This window comes from Carcharhinus amblyrhynchos, chromosome 33 (genome assembly GCF_965287045.1).
Source record: "Carcharhinus amblyrhynchos chromosome 33, sCarAmb.v2.hapA, whole genome shotgun sequence".
In the NCBI taxonomy this organism is placed as follows: domain Eukaryota; kingdom Metazoa; phylum Chordata; class Chondrichthyes; order Carcharhiniformes; family Carcharhinidae; genus Carcharhinus; species Carcharhinus amblyrhynchos.
Genome location: NC_137356.1, coordinates 1,326,744 through 1,350,312, shown reverse-complemented (window position 1 = coordinate 1,350,312; position 23,569 = coordinate 1,326,744). Strand labels below are relative to the sequence as shown.

At 49.0% G+C, this 23,569-nt stretch overlaps 1 protein-coding gene across 2 annotated transcripts in view; it reads right to left on the bottom strand.

Moving 5' to 3' along the window:
* pde4a (phosphodiesterase 4A, cAMP-specific) overlaps nucleotides 1-23,569 on the bottom strand; it is a 349,369-nt gene that overhangs the window by 130,423 nt on the left and 195,377 nt on the right. The window contains exon 1 of one of the 2 annotated variants that reach the window (XM_080216648.1): nucleotides 15,995-17,280. The exons of the other annotated variant lie outside the window; for it this stretch is intronic. Coding sequence (XP_080072774.1) covers nucleotides 15,995-16,275 — 281 coding nt within the window. The 5' untranslated portion in view covers nucleotides 16,276-17,280. Of the gene's footprint in view, nucleotides 1-15,994; nucleotides 17,281-23,569 lie in introns of those variants that run through there. 2 annotated transcript variants of the gene reach the window in all.

Below are 23,569 nucleotides of genomic sequence, written 5' to 3'. Positions count from 1 at the left end.
GGGCAGCAAACGGAGTTGAGATGCTTATCAAATTGTTAATAAAGACAGGGATTTAAAAAGCCTCATCCTTCCCCAGTCAGTGGGACAGGGGTGGAATAGAGCCAGGGATCAGGATACGGAGGGAGGAGGGGCTTCTAATCCACCTGGTGAAGCCCATAATTCCAGATTACAACCCCCAGATCCCACATTTTGAGCCTTGGGCCTTCCGGTTGGATCTTATTTGGATCTGAAGCTGTGCACCCAATTTCTGTGCTCCGTGGCAGCGGAACAGACAGTTGGGGAGCAGTTCCTGAATCTCGCACTTTGGAGCCTTTTCCCTTTCACCCAGACCTGCCAACAGGAACAAGTCCCAGAATAGCAAATGTGGGATATGGAGCTTGTAATCCCAAATTGCAGCCATCAGCAGGTGAATCCAAAGGCTCATCCACTCTCCACCCTGATCCCTCAGACCGCAGGGAATCTGTGCCCAGACTGCCCACCCGCTACAGAGCACAGAGACTGGGTAAATGGCTTCAGGATCTGTATAAGGTCCAACCTGCAGGGGTGTCTCTGCAAACTGTGTCTCCTGAAAAGGATGTCGTTGGTTTTCTGCACATATATCGACGCGTGCGTGTACACAGAATCAGCAGCCACCATGTGTGCTATCTTGCATTGCCAGGATCCGGTGCTGCAAAATCAGCCATGACCCAATTGAATGGCAGAACAGACTGAAGAGGCTGAACAGCCTTCTCCTGTTACTATGCTCTATAATTCCTTTAGAAAACAGATATTAAATCACGTATTTTAAAAGGAGAACTAAACTCTGGCATTGTGTCCTTACTCAGTCTGTTTATGCTGGATGAGGGAAAACTTTCGAAAACAATAATCTGGGGCAGAGTTAAACATCACTTAGACAAGCCTGGGTTAATTAAAGGAACGCTGGCCTGGGTCTTGACGGTAAATTGTGCTTACAGCTTGTTTGAGCTTTTGATGAGGTAACTGGGAGGGTTGATGCGAGTAATGTTGTTGATGTGATGTATATAGACATCCAAAAGGCATTTGATAAAGTGTCGTGTAACAGATTTGTGGCAGCAAGGATCTAATGTTGATTGAGTGACAGGTAAAAGAGAGAAGTGGCAACCAGTTGTTTTTCAAACTGGAAGTTCCCCAGGGTCAGGATCAAATTAATCTTGATCTATATTAATGATCTCATCTTGAGTTTCAACAATTTCAAAATTTGCAGATGGTAAAATGTGGAACCACCGTGAAATGTGAGAAGGAGAATGACCGGCTTCAAGAGGTTATGAACAGGCTTGTGGCCTGGTCAGACACTTGGCAGATAAACTCTAATGTGGGGAGCTGTGAAGTGATACAGTTTGGTTGACAGAACAAGGAAAGGCAATGTGAAATGAAAGGTCTGATTCTAAAGCTGCTGCAGGAGAGAGTATACATGCACAAATCACTGAAGGTAGCAGCGCAGGTTAGACTCATAGGCCGGGATTCTCTGCTCATTCATGCTGGCAGGGTTCTCCAGCCCTGCCGGTGGCTCGCTCCCTGCCACCACGGGTTTTCCAGCATGGAGTGGCTTCACTGGCAATTCTCAATCACAGCTGCAAAACCAGAGGATCCTGCGAATGGTGCGCTGCCTCCCACTGGTGAGAAGAACACTAAGGGGAGGCCTGAGAATCCTATCTTTACAATCACAGACTTTTACAGCACAAAGAGAGGCCCTTTGCCCATCATATAGTTTCAGCCATTGGTTAATAAGACTGGACTTTTAAAAATAGAGCCTTGAGTACAAAAGGAAAGAGATTATGGTGAACATTTATAAAACACTGGCTCAGTCTCAACTATTGTGCCTAATTCTGGGCACCACACTATGGAAAGTTGTGAAGGTAGTGAAGTGAATGCAGGAAAGATTTCTAAGAATGGTGCTGGGGATAAGATATTACAGTTACTGCAGTGTTGTGGCTGTTCTTCTTAGGAAAGGCTGAAAGTAGATTTACCAAAACCATGAGAGATCGAAAAGCAGAGCGCACAGGAATTAAAACGATTGGCAAAAACAAAAGGTGACAGTGTTTCTAAGTTTATTTATTAGTATCACAAGTAGGCTTACATTAACACTGCAATGAAGTTACTGTCAAAATTCCCCAGTCGCCACACTTCAGCGCCTGTTCAGGTACACTGAGGGAAAATTTAGCACGGCCAATGCACCCTAACCAGCCGTCTTTCGGACTGTGGGAGAAAACCGGAGCACCCAGAGGAAACCCAGACACAGGGAGAACATGCAGACTCCTTACTGACAGTGACCCAGTCGGGAAGTGGCTGGTCCCTGGCACTGAGAGGCAGCAGCATTAACCACTGTGCTGCAAATAAGTGGCCTGGGTTTAGATTGAGGGGGTGCTGGTGGCAAATTCAGTCATGGATCTCAACAGGGCATTGGTTAAGAGGAAATAAATTACAGTGTTTCAGAGAGAAGGCAGGGAGGTGAGACTAGCTGAGGAGCTCTTTCAGAGAATTAGCACAAGGCATGACAGGTTAAATGGTCTCCTCTGTGCTTCAACTGTTATGTGATTTATTTTAGAGTGAGATGATCTGCAAATGAACTTATGCAGAAACCTGTGGAAAAAGCCTTTCAAAAGCAGTGCAGTTTTGGATGAAGGAATTGCTGTTTCCAGCGAAGGCTGCTGTTACTGATGGACATCTGTCTGAAACACATTCGTACAATATCTCGGTTCAAGCTTATCCTGAACTGCCCTCAGCTGGTGATGTTCAGAATTGCATAACCAACCGGCAGATTAATAGCAGCAAATGGAAAGAAAAGCTTTCTGTCAGGAAAAGTCCACTGCATGTAAACCCAGTAAACATAATACCATCCATGACCTCCGCTGAGATACAGAGATCTAAATGTTCTAAGCTCAGTGAATCTCTGAGAATAGATGCACCTTGAAGGAGTCACCATCTTGCACATCGCCTGTAAGATGATGCACAAATCAGCTACCACCTTTCCCACATTTCAATACAACTTCAATGATTATAAAGCGTTTAGAAATATCTTGGGGATGTGAATGGCACTCGAGAGAAGGTCCTGAAGGTTGTTGACAGCGTGGATGTGGAGAGGATGTTTCCTCTTGTAGGACAATCTTGTACAGAAGGAGCGCATCGTGTCTGCACCAACCACAATCTTGCCCAGGCCCTATCCCCGTAACCCCAAGTACGTGCCCTGCTCATCCCCCTAACACTAAGGGGCAATTTAGCATGGCCAATCCATCTAACCTGCACATCTCTGAAGTATAGAACATAGAACATAGAACACTACAGCACAAACAGGCCCTTCGGCCCACGAGTTGCGCCGATCACATCAACACCTACCAATCTATAGACCTATCTATAACCCCCAATCCCATTAAGTCCCGTATACTCATCCAGAAGTCTTTTAAAAGACCCCAGCGAGTTCGCCTCCACCACCACTGACGGCAGCCGATTCCATTCACTCACCACCCTCTGAGTGAAAAACTTACCCCTAACATCACTTCTGTACTTTCCTCCCCGCACCTTAAATCTGTGTCCTCTCGTGGCGACCATTTCAACCCAGGGAAATAGCCTCTGAGAATCCACCCTATCTATTCCTCTCAACATTTTATAAACCGCTATCAGGTCGCCTCTCAACCTTCGTCTCTCCAGGGAAAAGAGACCCAGTTCCCTTAACCTAACTTCATAAGGCATGCCTCCCAATCCAGGCAACATCCTTGTAGATCTCCTCTGTACCCTTTCAATAGCTTCTACATCCGTCCTGTAGTGAGGCGACCAGAACTGCGCACAGTACTCCAAACGGGGTCTGACAAGGGTCCTATAAAGTTGCAGCATTACCTCCCGACTCCTAAACTCAATCCCTCGATTAATGAAGGCCAGTACACCATACGTCTTCTTGACCACATCCTCCACCTGCGAGGCCGATTTAAGAGTCCTGTGGACCCGGACCCCAAGATCCTTCTGCTCTTCAACACTACTAAGACTCCTGCCCTTGATAGTGTACTCGTTCATCCCATTGGTCCTGCCAAAATGGACCACTACACATTTATCCGCGTTGAAGTCCATCTGCCACTTCTCCGCCCAGTCCTGCATCCTATTTATGTCCTGCTGCAACTTCTGACATCCCTCCAGACCATCCACAACACCACCGACCTTCGTGTCATCGGTGAACTTACTAACCCATCCCTCCACTTCCTCATCCAGGTCATTTATGAAAAGGTATGTGAGGAAACCGGAGCACCCGGAGGAAATCCACGCAGACACGGGGAGAATGTGCAAACTCCACACAGACAGTGACCTGAGGGCTGGAATTGAACCTGGGTCCTGGTGCTGTGAGGCAGCAACACTAACCACTGTGCTGCCCAACTAGGGAGAGTCACTGTTTAAAAATAGGTTGTCACTCATTTCAGAGTTAAGGAGAATTTTCTTCTCTGTGGGTTACGTGACCTCTCTTCCTTGAAAGCCAGTGGAAGCAATTGTTGAATATTTTCAGATAAAGTTTGAAGTTTGTAAGCAAAGGGGTGAAAGGTTATCAGAGCCATGTGGAGTCACGCTCAGATCAGCAATAACCTTATTAAATGGTGCTGAAGGCTCGAGGCTCTAAGTGGCCTCTCCTAATCTGTATGCTAGTATTCAGGAAATGACTGACAGGGCCAATTACAGGAGAGGAAACAGACACAAGGAAAAAGTTTGAGGGTCAGTTACAGGGAGGGGGGTTTGAGTGTTAGTTTCGGGGGGGTTTTGAGCGTTAGTTTCGGGGGGGGTCTGAGTGTTAGTTTCGGGGGGGGTCTGAGTGTTAGTTTCGGGGGGGGGTTTGAGTGTTAGTTTCGGGGGGGATTTGAGTATTAGTTTCGGAGGGGTTTGAGTGTTAGTTTTGGGGGGGGGGGGTTTGAGTGTTAGTTTTGGAGGGGTTTGAGTGTTAGTTTCGGAGGGGGTTTGAGTGTTAGTTTCGGAGGGGTTTGAGTGTTAGTTTCGGAGGGGGTTTGAGTGTTAGTTTCGGAGGGGGGGTTTGAGTGTTAGTTTCGGAGGGGGGGTTTGAGTGTTAGTTTCGGGGGGGTTTGAGTGTTAGTTTCGGAGGGAGTTTGAGTGTTAGTTTCGGAGGGGTTTGAGTGTTAGTTTCGGAGGGGGTTTGAGTGTTAGTTTCGGAGGGGGGGTTTGAGTGTTAGTTTCGGGGGGGTTTGAGTGTTAGTTTCGGGGGGGGGGTTTGAGTGTTAGTTTCGGAGGGGGTTTGAGTGTTAGTTTCGGGGGGGTTTGAGTGTTAGTTTCGGAGGGGGTTTGAGTGTTAGTTTCGGAGGGGTTTGAGTGTTAGTTTCGGAGGGGTTTGAGTGTTAGTTTCGGAGGGGGTTTGAGTGTTAGTTTCGGAGGGGGGGTTTGAGTGTTAGTTTCGGGGGGGTTTGAGTGTTAGTTTCGGGGGGGGGTTTGAGTGTTAGTTTCGGAGGGGGTTTGAGTGTTAGTTTCGGAGGGGGTTTGAGTGTTAGTTTCGGAGGGGGGGTTTGAGTGTTAGTTTCGGGGGGGGGGTTTGAGTGTTAGTTTCGGGGGGGGTTTGAGTGTTAGTTTCGGAGGGGGTTTGAGTGTTAGTTTCGGAGGGGGGGTTTGAGTGTTAGTTTCGGGGGGGGGGTTTGAGTGTTAGTTTCGGAGGGGGTTTGAGTGTTAGTTTCGGAGGGGGTTTGAGTGTTAGTTTCGGAGGGGGTTTGAGCGTTAGTTCCGGGGGGGTTTGAGTGTTAGTTTCGGGGGGGGTTTGAGTGTTAGTTTCGGAGGGGGTTTGAGTGTTAGTTTCGGAGGGGGTTTGAGTGTTAGTTTCGGGGGGGGGTTTGAGTGTTAGTTTCGGGGGGGGTTTGAGTGTTAGTTTCGGAGGGGTTTGAGTGTTAGTTTCGGAGGGGGTTTGAGTGTTAGTTTCGGGGGGGGGTTTGAGTGTTAGTTTCGGAGGGGGTTTGAGTGTTAGTTTCGGAGGGGGTTTGAGCGTTAGTTCCAGGGGGGTTTGAGTGTTAGTTTCGGAGGGGGTTTGAGTGTTAGTTTCGGAGGGGTTTGAGTGTTTCGATGGGGGGAGGGTTATATTAATGAGTTTTTCAGAGAGTTGCTTTAAAGTGGTGACAGTGCTGCTGATGTCATGGTTTCCATGATAATGAACAACTGCCCCCAGCCCTGTATGGATGAGATTGCAATGACAGCAAATTCCTTTGAATGAAAACATTGCAACTGCAACAGTCATTCAGAAGATTAACCCTTCCCTCCAACTGCAGCTTTATCTTTTCATTCACTTAATCTCTACTCTTCATTCCTCCCTTAAACCTTGGTACCTGCGCTGGTCCCTTGAGCAGTCGCTCAGGGTCGAGGTTGGCTTGCTTTCACTCCAGGTTGCTGGGTTCTGTGATGGGAGATTCTGGGGACATCCTGAAAGTGTGTCCATCATCCTCTCCTGTGTGACTGAATTCAGAGCCTTTGACTGTAACAATGATGAAGGCATGTGTATTTGGCTGCCATCAGAATTTGCCACTGCTGTCTGCCTATTCCACAATGACCAACAGAACCACCACAAATCCTATCTCAGTGAAACGAGGGTCAAATCAGGCTGTGGCATTGCACCAACACTCTTCTCCATTTTCCTCATTGCAATATTCCACCTCACCCCCAGAAAATTACCCACAGACCTGGAGTTAATTTACAGAGAGGATAAGATCATGAGAACTAGGAGCAGGAGTAGGCCATCTGGCCCCTCGAGCCTGCTCCGCCATTCAATAAGATCATGGCTGATATTTTTGTGGACTCAGCTCCACTTGCCCGCCTGCTCACCATAACCCTTAATTCATAGAACACTACAGCACAAACAGGCCCTTCGACCCACAAGTTGCGCCGATCACTTCTATACCTACTAAGCCATACACCTATCTATTAACCCCCAATCCCATTAGATCCCATATACTCATCCAGAAGTCTTTTAAAAAATCCCAGCGAGTTCGCCTCCACCACCACCGATGGCAGCCGATTCCATTCGCTCACCACCCTCTGAGTGAAAAACTTGCCCCTAACATCTCCTCTGTACTTGCTTCCCTGCACCTTAAATCTGTGTCCTCTCGTAGCCCTCGTCCTCCCTTTACTGTTCAAAAATATACCTATCCTTGCCTTAAATACATTCAATGAGATAGCCTCAATTGCTTCACTGAGCAGGGAATTGTTCTCCCATCTCTGCCTTCAATCCAAATCTAAGATCACTCTACCCTCACTCCCAGAACCCCAGTATGCTATGGTACCTCACACATGGTTACCAAAATAATAATAAACAGTGGCTGTACCATTGAAGGGGTCACTATTGTTCCACACAATCACTCTCTCGTTCTGCTGTCAGTGTCAACTGCTGGCTGGGTGTATGTGATACAATCAGGACAAATGAACCCTATTTCATTTGCCTCTTAGTCCTGCTGCTGAGCTGAGGTTAATACAAACAAATGAACAAGATGCAGGAGAAGGCCATTCAGCTCCTTAAGCCACAGGCTGAGATTTGGACCCTGCTTTTTTTTTAAGTTTATTTATTTATTAGTGCCACAATGAAGTTACAGTGAAAATCCCCTAGTCGCCACACTCCAGCGCCTCTTCGGGTGCACTAAGGGAGAACTTAGCATGGCCAATGAACCCTAACCAGCACGTCTTTCGGACTGTGGGAGGAAACCGGAGCACCCGGAAGAAATCCATGCAGACATGGGGAGATTTGCAGACTCCATACAATTAGTCACCCAAGCCTGCAATTAAACCTGGTATGCAGATTAGGCGGATTGACCAGGGCGCTAATAAGCAGCAGTGCTAACAACTGTGCCACCATGCTGCCAGCAGACAATCGGTGGAATTTTCCAGCCTCCTGTGGTCTGTTTTCCAATGCCATCTGCCAGTCCTATTGATGTCTACAGGGGTTTGCCTTTCTCACAGTCTCCACTAGCGGATAACGCTATTGACAGGAAGATCAGGAATATCAGTCAATGTATCTCCCAGTCAGCCAGAGCATGCTTCAAGCCAACAGAATATAATTAATGATTTACTTCGATCTCACAAGAGTGACAGAGCCTTACTCAGAGCTGCAAATGATTATACTGAAACATGGGCAACATGATGACACAGAGATTAGCACTGCTGTCTCACTGTGCCAGGGACCCGGATCGATTCTGGCCTTGGGTCACTGTATGTGTGGAGTTTGCACATTCTCCCCATGTCTGTGTGGGTTTCCTCTGGCTGCTCTGGTTTCCTCCCACAGACCAAAGATGTGCAGATTAGGTGGATTGGCCATGCTAAATTGTCCCTTAGTGTCCAGAGGTGTGTAGGTTTGGAGGATTTGCAGAGTAAATGTGCAGGGATACTGGGATAGGGTGGAGGAGGGCCTGGCTAAGATGCTCTTTTGAAGAATCAGTGCTGTCTCAATGGGCTGAATGGCCTCCTGCACTGTCAAAATTCTGTTTTCCACCAACATTCTGAGGTTGTATTGGATAGAGACACGTTCTGTTAGTGTTGGGCACACAGCACAGTCCATAACACAAACCACTCATGTCTCTTGCCCCAAGGAACAAGAAAATTTGTCGAGTGAGTGTGAGCAAGGGTCTCTGTGAGCGAGGGCCTGTATCAGTTACATCACTGAATGTGTGTGAGTGGTGGTTTGTGAGTGGGGTCTCTGAGTGAGTGGGGGTCTCTGAGTGAGTGGCAGGGTCTATGAGTGAGTGGGGGTTTGGGTGTGAGGGGGGGTTTGGGGTGGCACGGTAGCACAGTGGTTAGCACTGCTGCTTCTCAGCTCCAGGGACCTGGGTTTGATTCCCGGCTCAGGTCACTGTCTGTGTGGAATTTGCACATTCTCCCTGTGTCTGCGTGGGTTTCCTCCGGGTACTCTGGTTTCCTCCCACAGTCCAAAGATGTGCGGGTTAGGTTGATTGGCCATGCTAAGAAATTGCCCCTTAGTGTCCAGGGATGCGTTAGGTTAGAGGGATTAGTGGGTATAATGTGTAGGGAAAATGGGGGTAGGGCCTGGGTGGGATTGTGTTTGGTGCAGATTCGATGGGCCAAAGGGCCTCTTTCTGCGCTGGAGGGTTCTGTGATTCTATCAGTGGGAGTCTCTGAGTGAGTGAGCGGGGGTCACTGAGTGAGAGGAGAGTCTCTGAGTGAGCGGGATGGGGGTCTGAGTGAGCGGGGTGGGGGTCTCTGAGTGAGCGGGGTGGGGGTCTCTGAGTGAGCGGGGTGGGGGTCTCTGAGTGAGTAAGGGGTCTCTGAGTGAGCGGTGTGGGGGTCTCTGAGTGAGCGGGGTGGGGGTCTCTGAGTGAGCGGGGTGGGGGTCTCTGAGTGAGCAGGGTGGGGGTCTCTGAGTGAGCAGGGTGGGGGTCTGAGTGAGCAGGATGGGGGTCTGAGTGAGTGGGGTGGGGGTCTCTGAGTGAGCGGGGTGGGGGTCTGAGTGAGCGGGGTGGGGGTCTCTGAGTGAGCGGGGTGGGGGTCTGAGTGAGCGGGGTGGGGGTCTGAGTGAGCGGGATGGGGGTCTGAGTGAGTGGGGTGGGGGTCTCTGAGTGAGCGGGGTGGGGGTCTGAGTGAGCGGGGTGGGGGTCTCTGAGTGAGCGGGGTGGGGGTCTGAGTGAGTGGGGTGGGGGTCTCTGAGTGAGCGGGGTGGGGGTCTGAGTGAGCGGGGTGGGGGTCTCTGAGTGAGTGGGGTGGGGGTCTCTGAGTGAGCGGTGTGGGGGTCTCTGAGTGAGTGGGGTGGGGGTCTGAGTGAGTGGGGTGGGGGTCTCTGAGCGAGCGGGGTGGGGGTCTCTGAGTGAGCGGGGTGGGGGTCTGAGTGAGCGGGGTGGGGGTCTCTGAGTGAGCGGGGTGGGGGTCTCTGAGTGAGCAGGGTGGGGGTCTCTGAGTGAGCGGGATGGGGGTCTGAGTGAGCGGGGTGGGGGTCTCTGAGTGAGTAAGGGGTCTCTGAGTGAGCGGGGTGGGGGTCTGAGTGAGCGGGGTGGGGGTCTCTGAGTGAGCGGGGTGGGGGTCTGAGTGAGCGGGGTGGGGGTCTCTGAGTGAGCGGGGTGGGGGTCTCTGAGTGAGCAGGGTGGGGGTCTCTGAGTGAGCGGGATGGGGGTCTGAGTGAGCGGGGTGGGGGTCTCTGAGTGAGTAAGGGGTCTCTGAGTGAGCGGGGTGGGGGTCTGAGTGAACGGGGTGGGGGTCTCTGAGTGAGCGGGGTGGGGGTCTGAGTGAGCGGGGTGGGGGTCTCTGAGTGAGTGGGGTGGGGGTCTCTGAGTGAGTAAGGGGTCTATGAGTGAGTGGAGTGGGGGGTCTATGAGTGAGCGGAGTGGGGGTCTGAGTGAGCGGGATGGGGGTCTCTGAATGAGCGGAGTGGGGGTCTCTGAGTGAGTGGGGTGGGGGTCTGAGTGAGCGGAGTGGGGGTCTGAGTGAGCGGGATGGGGGTCTCTGAATGAGCGGAGTGGGGGTCTCTGAGTGAGCGGGGTGGGGGTCTGAGTGAGCGGAGTGGGGGTCTGAGTGAGCGGGATGGGGGTCTCTGAGTGAGTGGGGTCTATGAGTGAGTGGAGTGGGGGGTCTATGAGTGAGCGGAGTGGGGGTCTGAGTGAGCGGGATGGGGGTCTCTGAATGAGCGGAGTGGGGGTCTCTGAATGAGTGGGGTCTATGAGTGATGTCACTAAGTATCTTTGAACATTTCTGAGACAGGGCTAGATAAATTCTTGATTAACTGAGGAGGGGGTGAAGTTATCGGGGGAGAAGGGAATGTGGGGTTGAGGGTACAATCAGGGCAGCCATGATCTTATTGAATGGGGAAGCAGACTGGAGGGGCCTAAATGCAAAAATGTGTGCAGCTTGGACTATTCAAAAGCATGAAGATTAAAGGAGCCATGGAGGTGATAGATAGTGTTGAGAAAGATATGATGTGACACTGAGCACTGGCCATGTGATAAGCACACAAACTGCCTGTCACACAGCATTACTTAAATTTCACAAGTCACCAAAACATCAAATTAACAATCAACTTCCTCCTTGCAACAAACAGACCATGATTTCATCAAATATAGAATGCTGCTGTGAAAATGGGTGACTCTCAGTCCCACCCTCCTGTCGGGGAGTGTGTGACTCTCAGTCCCTTCTGTCGGGGAGTGAACATAGAACACTACAGCACAAACAGACCCTTCGGCCCACAAGTTGCGCCGATCACATCTATACCCACCAATCCACAGAACTGTCTGTAACTTCCAATGCCATTAAATCCCATATACTCATCCAGAGGTCTTTTAAAAGACCCCAGCGAGTTCGCCTCTACCACCACCGACGGTAGCCGATTCCACTCACTCACCACCCTCTGAGTGAAAAACTTACCCTTAACATCACCTCTGTACTTGCTTCCCAGCACCTTAAATCTGTGTCCTCTCGTAGCGACCATTTCAGCCCTGGGAAATAGCCTCTGAGAATCCACCCTGTCTATTCCTCTCAACATTTTATAAACCTCTATCAGGTCGCCCCTCAACCTTCGTCTCTCCAGGGAGAAGAGACCCAGCTCCCTCAACCTATCCTCATAAGGCATGCCTCCCAATCCAGGCAACATCCTTGTAAATCTCCTCTGCACCCTCTCAATAGCTTCCACATCCGTCCTGTAGTGAGGCGACCAGAACTGCGCACAGTACTCCAAGTGGGGTCTGACAAGGGTCCTATAAAGTTGCAGCATTACCTCCCGACTCCTAAACTCAATCCCTCGATTAACGAAGGCCAGTACACCATACGTCTTCTTGACCACAACCTCCACCTACGAGGCCGATTTAAGAGTCCTATGGACCCGGACCCCAAGATCCTTCTGCTCTTCAACACAGCTAAGACTCCTATCCTTGATATTGTACTCCTGCATCCTGTTGGTCCTGCCAAAATGGACCACTACACATTTATCTGCGTTGAAGTCCATCTGCCACTTCTCCGCCCAGTCTTGCATCCTATCTGTGTCACGCTGCAACTTCTGACATCCCTCCAGACTATCCACAACACCACCAACCTTCGTATCGTCAGCGAACTTACTAACCCATCCCTCCACTTCCTCATCCAGGTCATTTATGAAAATGACAAAAAATAAGGTTCTAGAACAGATCCCTGGGGCACTTCACTGGTGACCGACCTCCATGCAGAAAAAGACCCATCCACAACCACTCTCTGCCTTCTGCAGGCAAGCCAGTTCTGGATCCACAAGGCCAAAGCCCCCTGGATCCCATGCCCTTTAACCTTCTCAAGAAGATTTGCATGGGGGACCTTATCAAACGCCTTGCTGAAGTCCATGTAAAGCATATCCACTGCTCTTCCTTCGTCAATATATTCACTCACATTTTCAAAGAGTTCAACTAGGCTTGTAAGTCATGACCTGCCCTTGACAAAGCCGTGCTGACTATTCCTGATCATTCTAAACTTCTCTAAATGCTCATAAATCTTGTCCCTCAGAAGCCTCTCCATCAACTTACCAACCACTGAGGTCAGACTCACCGGTTGGTAATTTCCCGGGCTTTCCCTGTTCCCTTTCTTGAAAATAGGAACCATATCCGCAATCCTCCAATCCTCCGGAACCTCTCCTGTCTCCATCAACAACGCAAAGATCATCGCCAGGGGCTCTGCAATCACTTCCCTCACCTCCCACAGTAACCTGGGGTATATCCCGTCCGGTCCCGGCGACTTATCTATCTTGATAGAATTTAAAAGTTCCAACACATCCTCTTTCTTAACATCCACATACTCAATCTTTTCAGTCTGCCGCAAACCTGTAGTACAATCTCCCAGATCACTTTCCACCGTGAATACTGAGGCAAAGTACTCATTAAGCACCTCTGCCATGTCTTCCGGTTCCACACAGACCTTTCCCCCTTCACCTTTTATAGGTCCTATCCCTTCTTTTCTCATCCTTTTACTTTTCAAATATTTGTAGAATGCCTTGGGATTCTCCTTAATCTTACCCACCAAGGCCTTCTCATGACCCCTTCTGGCTCTCCTAATTTCCTTTTTAAGCTCCTTTCTACAAGCCTTATACTCCTCTAGATCCTTAACATCTCTTAGCTCTCTAAACCTTTTATACACCTTTCGTTTCTTCCTGACTAGGTTCACCACAACCTTCATGCACCACAGCTCCCGCGATCTACCAAAACCTCTCTGTCTCATCGGAACGTTATCGTGCAGAGCTCCAGTCAAACATTCCTTGAAAATCCGCCACCTTCCTTCAGTACTTTTCCCCAAGAACACCTCCTTCCAGTTTATTCGTCCAATTGTCTGCCTGATGTCATCATATTTCCCCTTACTCCAGACAAACACCTTCCTAGCCTGCCTGATCCTATCTCTTTCCAATGTTATTGTGAAGGAGATAGAATTATGGTCACCATTCCCAAGATGCTCTCCTACCGAGAGATCCGTCACCTGTCCTGGTTCATTAGCCAGCACCAGGTCAAGTACAGCCTCTCCTCTCGTAGGCTTATCCACATACTGTGTCAGGAAACCTTCCTGAACACACCTAACAAACTCCTCCCCATCCAAACCCCTTACCCTAGGGATATTCCAGTCGATGTTTGGGAAATTGAAGTCTCCCATCACGATAACTCTGTTATTACTACATCTCTCTAGGATCTGTTTCCCTATCTGCACCTCAACTTCCCTGTCACTATTGGGCGGTCTATAGAAAACACCCAGCAAAGTTATTGACCCTTTGCTGTTTGTAACTTCCACCCACAGAGACTCCGTAGACAGTCCCTCCACGGCATCCACCTTCTCTGCAGCCGTGACACTGTCCCTGATCAACAGTGCCACTCCACCACCTCTTTTGCCCCCCTCCCTGTCCTTCCTGAATCCCGGCACCTGAAATACCCAGTCCTGTCCCTGAGACATCCAAGTCTCTGTAATGGCCACCACATCACATTCCCAAGCAGCAATCCACGCCCTAAGCTCATCCACTTTGTTCACCACACTCCTGGCGTTAAAGTAGACACACCTCAGACCCTCAGTCTGGGCACTTCCCTTCCCCATCACCCGTCTAACCTCCCTCTCGTACTGTCTACAGTCCTTCTCTACCTGGGAGCTAACCTCCTCGCTCTCAGTCAAAAACAAAAGAACAAAACAGCCCAGGAAACAGGCCCTTCGGCCCAACGAGCCCGCGCCGCCATTTTAACACTACCAGTGCCCCCCTCCACCCATGACCCTTATCTATTGTTTTTATGGCAATCCACATTGAGGGAAACTAATTTAGGGACAATTTATTCCTGCCAATCAGCCTAATAGCACATCTTTGGGTGTGGGAGGAAACCGGAGCACCCGGAGAAAACCCACGCAAGCACGGGGAGAATGAGCAAACTCCCACAGACACCGGCCCAAATCCATGTGTCTGCACAGCAATCAGCGATAATCACTGAGCTGTCTCCTCATCTCTATTCCCTCCCCCCAATCTTTCTAGTTTAAAGCCCCCCCAGTAGCCCTAGCCAATCTTCCCGCCAAGATATTGGTCCCCCTGGACCAGTGTGTGACTCTCAGTCCCTCCCTCCTGTCGGGGAGTGTGTGACTCTCAGTCCCTCCTGTTGGGGAGTGTGTGACTCTCAGTCCCTCCTGTCGGGGAGTGTGTGACTCTCAGTCCCTCCTGTCGGGGAGTGTGTGACTCTCGGTCACTCCCTCCTGTCGGGGAGTGTGTGACTCTCAGTCCCTCCCTCCTGTCGGGGAGTGTGTGACTCTCGGTCACTCCCTCCTGTCGGGGAGTGTGTGACTCTCGGTCACTCCCTCCTGTCGGGGAGTGTGTGACTCTCAGTCCCTCCCTCCTGTCGGGGAGTGTGTGACTCTCAGTCCCTCCTGTCGGGGAGTGTGTGACTCTCAGTCCCTCCCTCCTGTCGGGGAGTGTGTGACTCTCAGTCCCTCCTGTCGGGGAGTGTGTGACTCTCAGTCCCTCCCTCCTGTCGGGGAGTGTGTGACTCTCAGTCCCTCCCTCCTGTCGGGGAGTGTGTGACTCTCAGTCCCTCCTGTCGGGGAGTGTGTGACTCTCAGTCCCTCCTGTCGGGGAGTGTGTGACTCTCAGTCCCTCCTGTCGGGGAGTGTGTGACTCTCGGTCACTCCCTCCTGTCGGGGAGTGTGTGACTCTCAGTCCCTCCTGTCGGGGAGTGTGTGACTCTCGGTCACTCCCTCCTGTCGGGGAGTGTGTGACTCTCGGTCCCTCCCTCCTGTCGGGGAGTGTGTGACTCTCAGTCCCTCCCTCCTGTCGGGGAGTGTGTGACTCTCAGTCCCTCCTGTCGGGGAGTGTGTGACTCTCGGTCACTCCCTCCTGTCGGGGAGTGTGTGACTCTCGGTCCCTCCCTCCTGTCGGGGAGTGTGTGACTCTCAGTCCCTCCGTCCTGTCGGGGAGTGTGTGACTCTCAGTCCCTCCCTCCTGTCGGGGAGTGTGTGACTCTCGGTCCCTCCCTCCTGTCGGGGAGTGTGTGACTCTCAGTCCCTCCCTCCTGTCGGGGAGTGTGTGACTCTCAGTCCCTCCTGTCGGGGAGTGTGTGACTCTCAGTCCCTCCCTCCTGTCGGGGAGTGTGTGACTCTCAGTCCCTCCCTCCTGTTGGGGAGTGTGTGACTCTCGGTCCCTCCCTCCTGTCGGGGAGTGTGTGACTCTCAGTCCCTCCCTCCTGTTGGGGAGTGTGTGACTCTCGGTCCCTCCCTCCTGTCGGGGAGTGTGTGACTCTCGGTCCCTCCCTCCTGTCGGGGAGTGTGTGACTCTCGGTCACTCCCTCCTGTTGGGGAGTGTGTGACTCTCGGTCACTCCGGTTGGAGGGGAACAGTAGATGATTACAGAATTGGTATCAAGGTAAACTCCCATGGTCAAACGCTTGCCATTTTACCAAATCACACATGAAGAAGGTCATTTGGTGGGGGAACTGGTTTGGATTTATGAATTAAAGCCCTCCCAAACTTTGAGACAAGATGCCACACAAAGAAATATAAGATATTGGAATAAGCCAGCAGACATAAGACAGGAAGACAGATTGGTGCATGTATGCCTTACCAAGGAGTGGAGTGCTGCCTGAACTCACGGATACTCTTATTCAGCAGCAACTTTCGGAAGAGTCTTGGTGAAAATCGTGGAGAACCTCGTGGAGACAGAGGGCCAACTCCATACAGCCGAGGGCGAAATCGATCCCAGCTGGTTGTGTCCATGGAATTTGGGAAAAATGTATCATCCTCGCCCTCTCCTCGAAATGACATAACTGCTGAACGACTGTGCAACTGAATTGGGGAGGGTGGGGGCGCATTCTGAGATAAATGTGAAGGGAAGGTTCCCTCCATTCAGCAGCGATTATAAAGGCTGACAACACTTGTGAGATGGGCTTGGTGCTGACGGAAGGTTGCAGAAATGAAAAGCAGTGATTAGATGGAAAATGGCAAACTCTTAAACGTCGGGTGACCATCAAAGATACTGGAGTTATGGTTTCAGCACAGTAGTTTCATAAATCATTTAATCCTTTTGTCATTTGCGAACTTTTCAAATTCAAGTTTTCTAAAAAATCAAAATCATATGTTTTTGTCGGCAGTACTTGAGTTTTTCCCAAATGTCTGTTGGTTTTTCCTTACTATACTCCAGACGTCAATTAGAAAAAGTCCACCTTTCTATTAGATTTATGCTAATTTGTAATTAGAATCAATATTTTCAGTTAAATGAGCAGAATACCATGTCATAGAATTCTACATTTACACCAGTTAGAAAATGGAGATTCCTTTGAATGATGTGTAGTTTCCTTCGCCCAGAAGTTTTGCATAAAGTTTGCAAAGTTTCCAAATCCACTGAAGCATTACTTGCCTGTGCTCAGAATCAGGACATCAACATTCTCACTGGCTCCATTGTCAGGGAACTGAAACATTTTATTTGCTCTTTCACAAATTGCTGTTCTTGTGAACGGTATGCGTTGAAGTTCGAGTTCCAGCAACTCTCAATTCTTGACGGGTGTCCTTGCAGATCACTGCTGTCCACTTCCCCTTTCTGATTTTTTGTCACCAGTCTCCCAAATACTATATTAAGACACTCTTTAAATACTCAGCCAACTGGAGAGAGATAACTGGTCAGTAGACTCCCTCACAAAATGCTGTGTAAGGAACATTAACCTCCCCTTATCTACTGCCCTTCTGCTCTGTACCAACCACATTGTACGAGCCCATCAGGAAATGTAACTTCCCCTTCACGTTTGTTCCATTTCAAGTTAAGCAGCCATTAAAATGAAGCAAAAGCCTCAACCTGGCCGTGGACACCGTGTCTCCTGTCTGAGTGCTTACAGCTAACATGAAATAATTACTTTGCTCAAATCACTTCACAAATAACACTGAAGCTTTCTAATGAACAGGCAAAGATTGGAAGGAAACATTAGCTGCTTGAGTTACTGAGTAATCTGATAAAACCAACTACAACTTAACCCTTAGTAACCCAGCTTCCCTTAAAATTGTGAACAAATTCCTGCAGCATTGCAAATCTGCCTCACTGACACTGAATTTTCTTATCAAGTCAGTCTGATTTGGGATTTTCTGGAGGTAAGTAGAACCTGCCCTGCTTTATTTCTGATTATGCTAAGGATTAAATAAATTTGTGAAAGAGTCAATGTGTTTGGAAGAAGGAGTTCCTGTTAATCTACAGCAGCATAACTCAAGCAGAAAAACTGCAGGTCAAGGGCACTGTATCTGGGAGTTGTTTACAGCACTGTCTGATAGGACATGCTTGAACACTGGAAGGGATCCAAAACCCTGATCTGCAACTTGCTTCTCATTCCTAGTAACCTGGATAGCGCTGAGTTCTCACAGGGCCTTCCAGCTGACAGGGCAGGCCACTTTCAAAATCACTGGGTAGATCTTTGGCCGGCCCCCAGAAATAAAATGGGTTGTTACAAAGGCTGGTCGAGAGGGCATCATTTTGAGGGATGGAATTAAGATTATAATGTGAGAAGTATGGTGGCTGAAGTGAGATGTCAGAATGATTTATTGAACACACTTAAAAATAACATGACCACTTCTAAGCAGCTCCTTGTATTAGTGATTGGGAGCATTTGAAATGTCTGAAACCTGACTCTTACACACTGTCCTTTACAGGAAAAAAAATCACTCATTCAATAATTGGATGTTGTTCTCGCCTAACACGCCAGTAACATTTGACTGGTGGGCAATTTAAAAAAAACTGTCTGTGTGGAAGGCTGCAGAGGTTAGAGAGCAGTTCCTGGGAGAACATCTGAGAATATTAATGTGCTTATAATGCAACAGTAATTGGACAGTCACACTCAAAACACAGAAGAGTTTCTCATATGAGTGCCCTGGTGTTTCTCTGAAGACACGGGACACTTTTGATGGATTTCTAGAAGAGTTGCAACAGGGAATGTTGGAAACTAACAGTAGGCTCAGAGAGAGAAAGGATCCATCCCTGGTCATACACGGCTTAATGAGGAGCTAGCACAGCAATAAGAACAAGTGCAAAAAGCACCTCTTCCCTTTGCTGACATAACCTTAAACTGCCTTTCCTCGCTCAGACTATGATACAATTATGTGTTTCCAGTTTTCCTTTTTCGGTTGGAATAAAAATGAATTTGCAGACAGCATGGTTAAAGCAAGCAAGCAGCTTGATTTATCCAATTTGCTGGCCTTTATTTACACAATTCCTGGGCTTCCAGCCAATGCCAGTTCTGTTACACATCGCCACACAAGGAAATATCATTCCCCTAAACAACTCACTGCCTGGCATTTCATATTGGGCAGTTTCTGAATTTGGCAAATTCATATCAGCAACAATAGAATTTATATACGTTATTACAAAACATCCTCATGGGCTTTGTCAGAGTGTTATCAGACAACACATTGAACTATATGAGGTGATAATTAGGACAGATGACCAAACGTTTGGTCAAACAGGCCATTTTAAGGAGCCTTAAGTAGGAGAAAGAGGTGGAGAAGTGGCAGTGTTTATGCAGGGGATACAGAGCTTAGGATCTGAGCAGCTAAAGACAGGGTGCTTAATGATGGACTGACGCAAATCGTGGTCAGAATTTTACAACAAAGTTCAGATGTGGGCCTGACCTGAAGCCGAGTGAGGAGACATTGGACATGTATCCCAATGTCATCACGCACACATGGGAGATTTCATTCGGCATGTGGATGTAAGAGTTGGAAGCATTCCCATCAACAATCAAGAAGCCTATTTAAATGAATTAAACAAAATGACTGAGATTTTATACTGCCCTTCTTTCTGCTTTGATGGTTGGTGAGCAGCCAGCTGACAAATGGCCTTTACGCTTAAAATGCAAAGTTTATTTATCAGTGCCATAAGTCAGTTTACATTAACACTGCAATGAAGTTACTATGAAAATCCCCTATCGGCCACACTCTGGCACTTGTTTGGGTACACTGAGGGAGAATTTAACGTGGCCAATGCACCTAACCAGCACATCTTTTAGACTGTGGGAGGAAACTGGAGCACCTGGAGGAAACCAACGCAGACTCGGGGAGAACTTGCAAACTCCACGCAGTCACCCAAGCCGGGAATCGAAGCCAGGTCCCTGGCGCTGTGAGGCAGCAGTGCTAACCACTGTGCCAACATGCCGCAACCTTGATTCGGGATGGGATAAAATGTCAGGGCTGGATACTCGCATCATTGTGTTTCTGTTGATATTGATTCCTCTGGGCAATCACATTGGAAGCACCAGCTGACACCCTCCCTTTTCTTGGCCACTGCCTTCTTACCCAGCAGTGCTCAACCTTTCACAAAACCTGCTTCTCACTGGGTTGGCCATTGATCCAGTACCAACTTCCAGGCCTGCAGAGTGGGCATGCCCATTGGGCAAATATTCGGGTACATGTGGGGATTAAAGGCCAGAGTTGAAGGAGTGCAAATTCTCAGGCAGTTGTAGAGTTCAAGGAAGTAACTGAGAGGAGGGGGTAAGGCCACAGGGGGATTTGGAAACCAAAAGAAAGAGAATTTAAAAATGGAGGTAACACAAGATAGGATGACCAATGTCGGTCTTTGAGAACAGCGCTGTGGGGGGTCTGGGGGATTGACTCTGCATCTGGTGGCAGCTTGGAAATTTGCTCCAATGTTATTAACTTGAGGCATTCCATCTGAAGTTGACAGCATGCGTTTCATGACACAGAAAGATCTCAGATTTGAACCTAGCAGGGTGATGCCAAGAGCAGGAGCTGAGGGAGTGCTGCAACTCCTTAATACTGGATCATAATCAACAAAACAAAACACAACTTTGATATGTCCATAATATGCATAAGTGCACAAAAATGAATATAGAAACAGGAGGTCATTCAGCTTCTTGACTCTGTTCCATCATTCAGTTAGATTGCTACATATAAAATCATGAGGGGCATTGATAGAGTGGAAAGGAAAGAACTTTTCCCCTCAGGAGAAAGGTCAATCACCAAGGGACATGAATTTAAGCTCAAGGGCTGCAGAGTTAGACGGGGTTTGGGGAAAAACTTTTTCACCCAGAGGGTGGTGGGAATTTGGCACTCGCTGCCTGGGAGGGTGTTAGAGGAGGGAACTCTCACTACATTTAAGGAGTGTACAGATGAGCATTTGAAATGCCACAGTGTACAAGGCAACAGACCAAAATAGATAGATGCTTGATAGTATGGATACAATGGGCTGAAGGGCCTCTGACCATGCTGCAAAACTCTGTGATAGAACCTACCCCTAATGAATAAAAGTCTATCAGCTTCAGTCTTGAAAGATTCACTCAGCCTCCAGCATCCAGCACCTACTGGGGTGAGAGATGCAGATTTCCACTACCCTGTGAGTGAAAAGGTGCTTCCTGATTTCATGCAGGTTGGGTTATCGAGACTGATATGGCCATAAGATGCAAGAGCAGAATCAGGCCTTCCAGCCCATCAAGTCTGCTGTGCTATTCAGTGAGATGGTGAGTGATCTGCTATGCTCTCCAGCTATCAATACCAGTCACGCATGTCACTTCTTCAAATTCTGACCTCAGTGGCCTCTCCAATCTGTCCCTTCTTCAACAGCAGAGTGTCTAAGTGTCCAGCCCCCTTATTGAACACTCTCCCTGAACTCTCTCTCTCTCTCTCTTTTTATACAGTGCCTCCAGCAAACGGATGGTGTGGTTTTCCCACTGTACAACTTGCCCTCCCCCTGGTCACTTCTGCCAGTCCTTTCCACAGTGTTTAGCCGCCATTTGCACTCCAAGCAGATCTACACTATTCAAAAGGCATTTGAGTGGAAAGAGAGGAATAAAACTGTATTTAGATAGTACCTTTCACAATGTGAGCATGTCCCAAAAGTACTACAGAGTGTACTATCAAATAAATCGGTTGGACTTAAACCTGGTGTTGTCAGACTTCTTACTGTGTTTACCCCAGTCCAACACCAACACATCCACACCAAAATGTTTTAACAGTTAATGAACTCAGGAGACATTAGGGGGCAGTTGTATTAACAGGCTGCTAATCACTGTGAAGGACAGACTCCTTGACACAGGCTTAATGAATAACAACAGATCAAAATATTTAGGAAGTGAAGCAGTCTGATCAGGGAGCGGGTGTGAAGGTGTTAGACTATTAGTGACAGCTGCAGCCTTATTGCATTGGCACGACGTGAGAGTCACCACTCAAACTTTGTACCGTCAGGTTGTAGTTAGTCTTGTAAAGGTGATAAAGAGATTGCCAATAAAGAGTTAACTGCAGCTGTTAACTGAGGGAACTCGCCATCCTCAGATATCCTGTTCCATCTAAACATGACATTGCCCAGAGGCAACTCATCTTCCAACGCTGGGGGAAACTAAAAAGGCACAGGGTTGGTGCAGATTCTGAAGGGTCAGGTAGGCATGTTTTCTGTATGTAACCTTCACTACAATACAGCAAAGAGGCAAAATAAATTATATATACTGCAGGAAATATTCACCACCCCCCCAGTACTCACCCCCTCCCCCCCGTGCTGATTACTCCCCCCTCCCCCCCCGTGCTGATTACTCCCCCCCCGTGCTGATTACTCCCCCCCGTGCTGATTACTCCCCCCCTCCCCCCGTGCTGATTACTCCCCCCCTCCCCCCGTGCTGATTACTCCCCCCCTCCCCCCGTGCTGATTACTCCCCCCCCGTGCTGATTACTCCCCCCCTCCCCCCCGTGCTGATTACTCCCCCCCCGTGCTGATTACTCCCCCCCTCCCCCCGTGCTGATTACTCCCCCCCTCCCCCCGTGCTGATTACTCCCCCCTCCCCCCCGTGCTGATTACTCCCCCCTCCCCCCGTGCTGATTACTCCCCCCTCCCCCCGTGCTGATTACTCCCCCCCTCCCCCCCGTGCTGATTACTCCCCCCCCCGTGCTGATTACTCCCCCCCTCCCCCCGTGCTGATTACTCCCCCCTCCCCCCGTGCTGATTACTCCCCCCTCCCCCCGTGCTGATTACTCCCCCCCTCCCCCCGTGCTGATTACTCCCCCCTCCCCCCGTGCTGATTACTCCCCCCCCGTGCTGATTACTCCCCCCCTCCCCCCGTGCTGATTACTCCCCCCCTCCCCCCCGTGCCGATTACTCCCCCCCTCCCCCCCGTGCCGATTACTCCCCCCCTCCCCCCCGTGCTGAATACTCCCCCCCGTGCCGAATACTCACCCTCGCTAGTTGAGTTAGTTCTTTGCAATTTGGAGAATGTGATTTTGGTTGTGTCGTGTGTACTACACTACATCCCATCTTGGTAGGCACTGTAATAATCTCTCCCGCTACTGATAATGATATGGAGTACCTCTATAGTTGCTCTTATTGCTTCTGTTTCAAGCCTTTGGCCTTTTTACCAAGTCCAACCTCTTCAATATGTTTCTCTTCGAAATTTAATGTAAGAAGTCTGTAAGAATTTGTAAATTGAGTCTGTGTCTATATATGCCCTGTTTGTGAAGCCAATCCTCCATCACCTGATGAAAGGGCAGCGCTCCAAAAGCTCATGCTACCAAATTAACTTTAACCTGGTATTGTGAGACTTCTTACTGTGCCCACCCCAGTCCAACACTGACACTTCCACATCATAGATTTAATGTCTTAGAGATTTACACCTTGGAAACAGGTCCTTCAGCCCAACTTGTCCATGCTGCCCAATTCTTACCACTAAGCTAATCCCAATTGCCTGCATTTGGCCATATCCCTCTATACCCATCGTACCCATTTAATTATCTAAATGCTTTTTAAAAGACAAAATTGTACCCGCCTCTACTACTATTTCTGGCAGCTTGTTCCAGACACTCACCACCCTCTATGTGAAAGAATTGCCCCTCTGGACACTTTTATATCTCTCCCCTCTCACTTTAAACCTTTTCAACTCCCCTACCTTTGGGAAAAGATATTGACTATCTACCTTATCTATGCTCTTCATTATTTTATAGGCCTCTATAAGGTCACCCCTAAGCCTTCTACGTTCCAGGGGAAAAAGTTTATCCAGCTTCTCCTTATAACTCAATCCATCAAGTCCCGGTAGCATCCTAGTAAATCTTTTCTGCACTATTTCTAGTTTAATAATATCCTTTCTATAATAGGATGACCAGAACTGTACGCAGTATTCCAAGTGTGGCCTTACCAATGTCTTGTACAATTTCAACAAGACATCCCAAC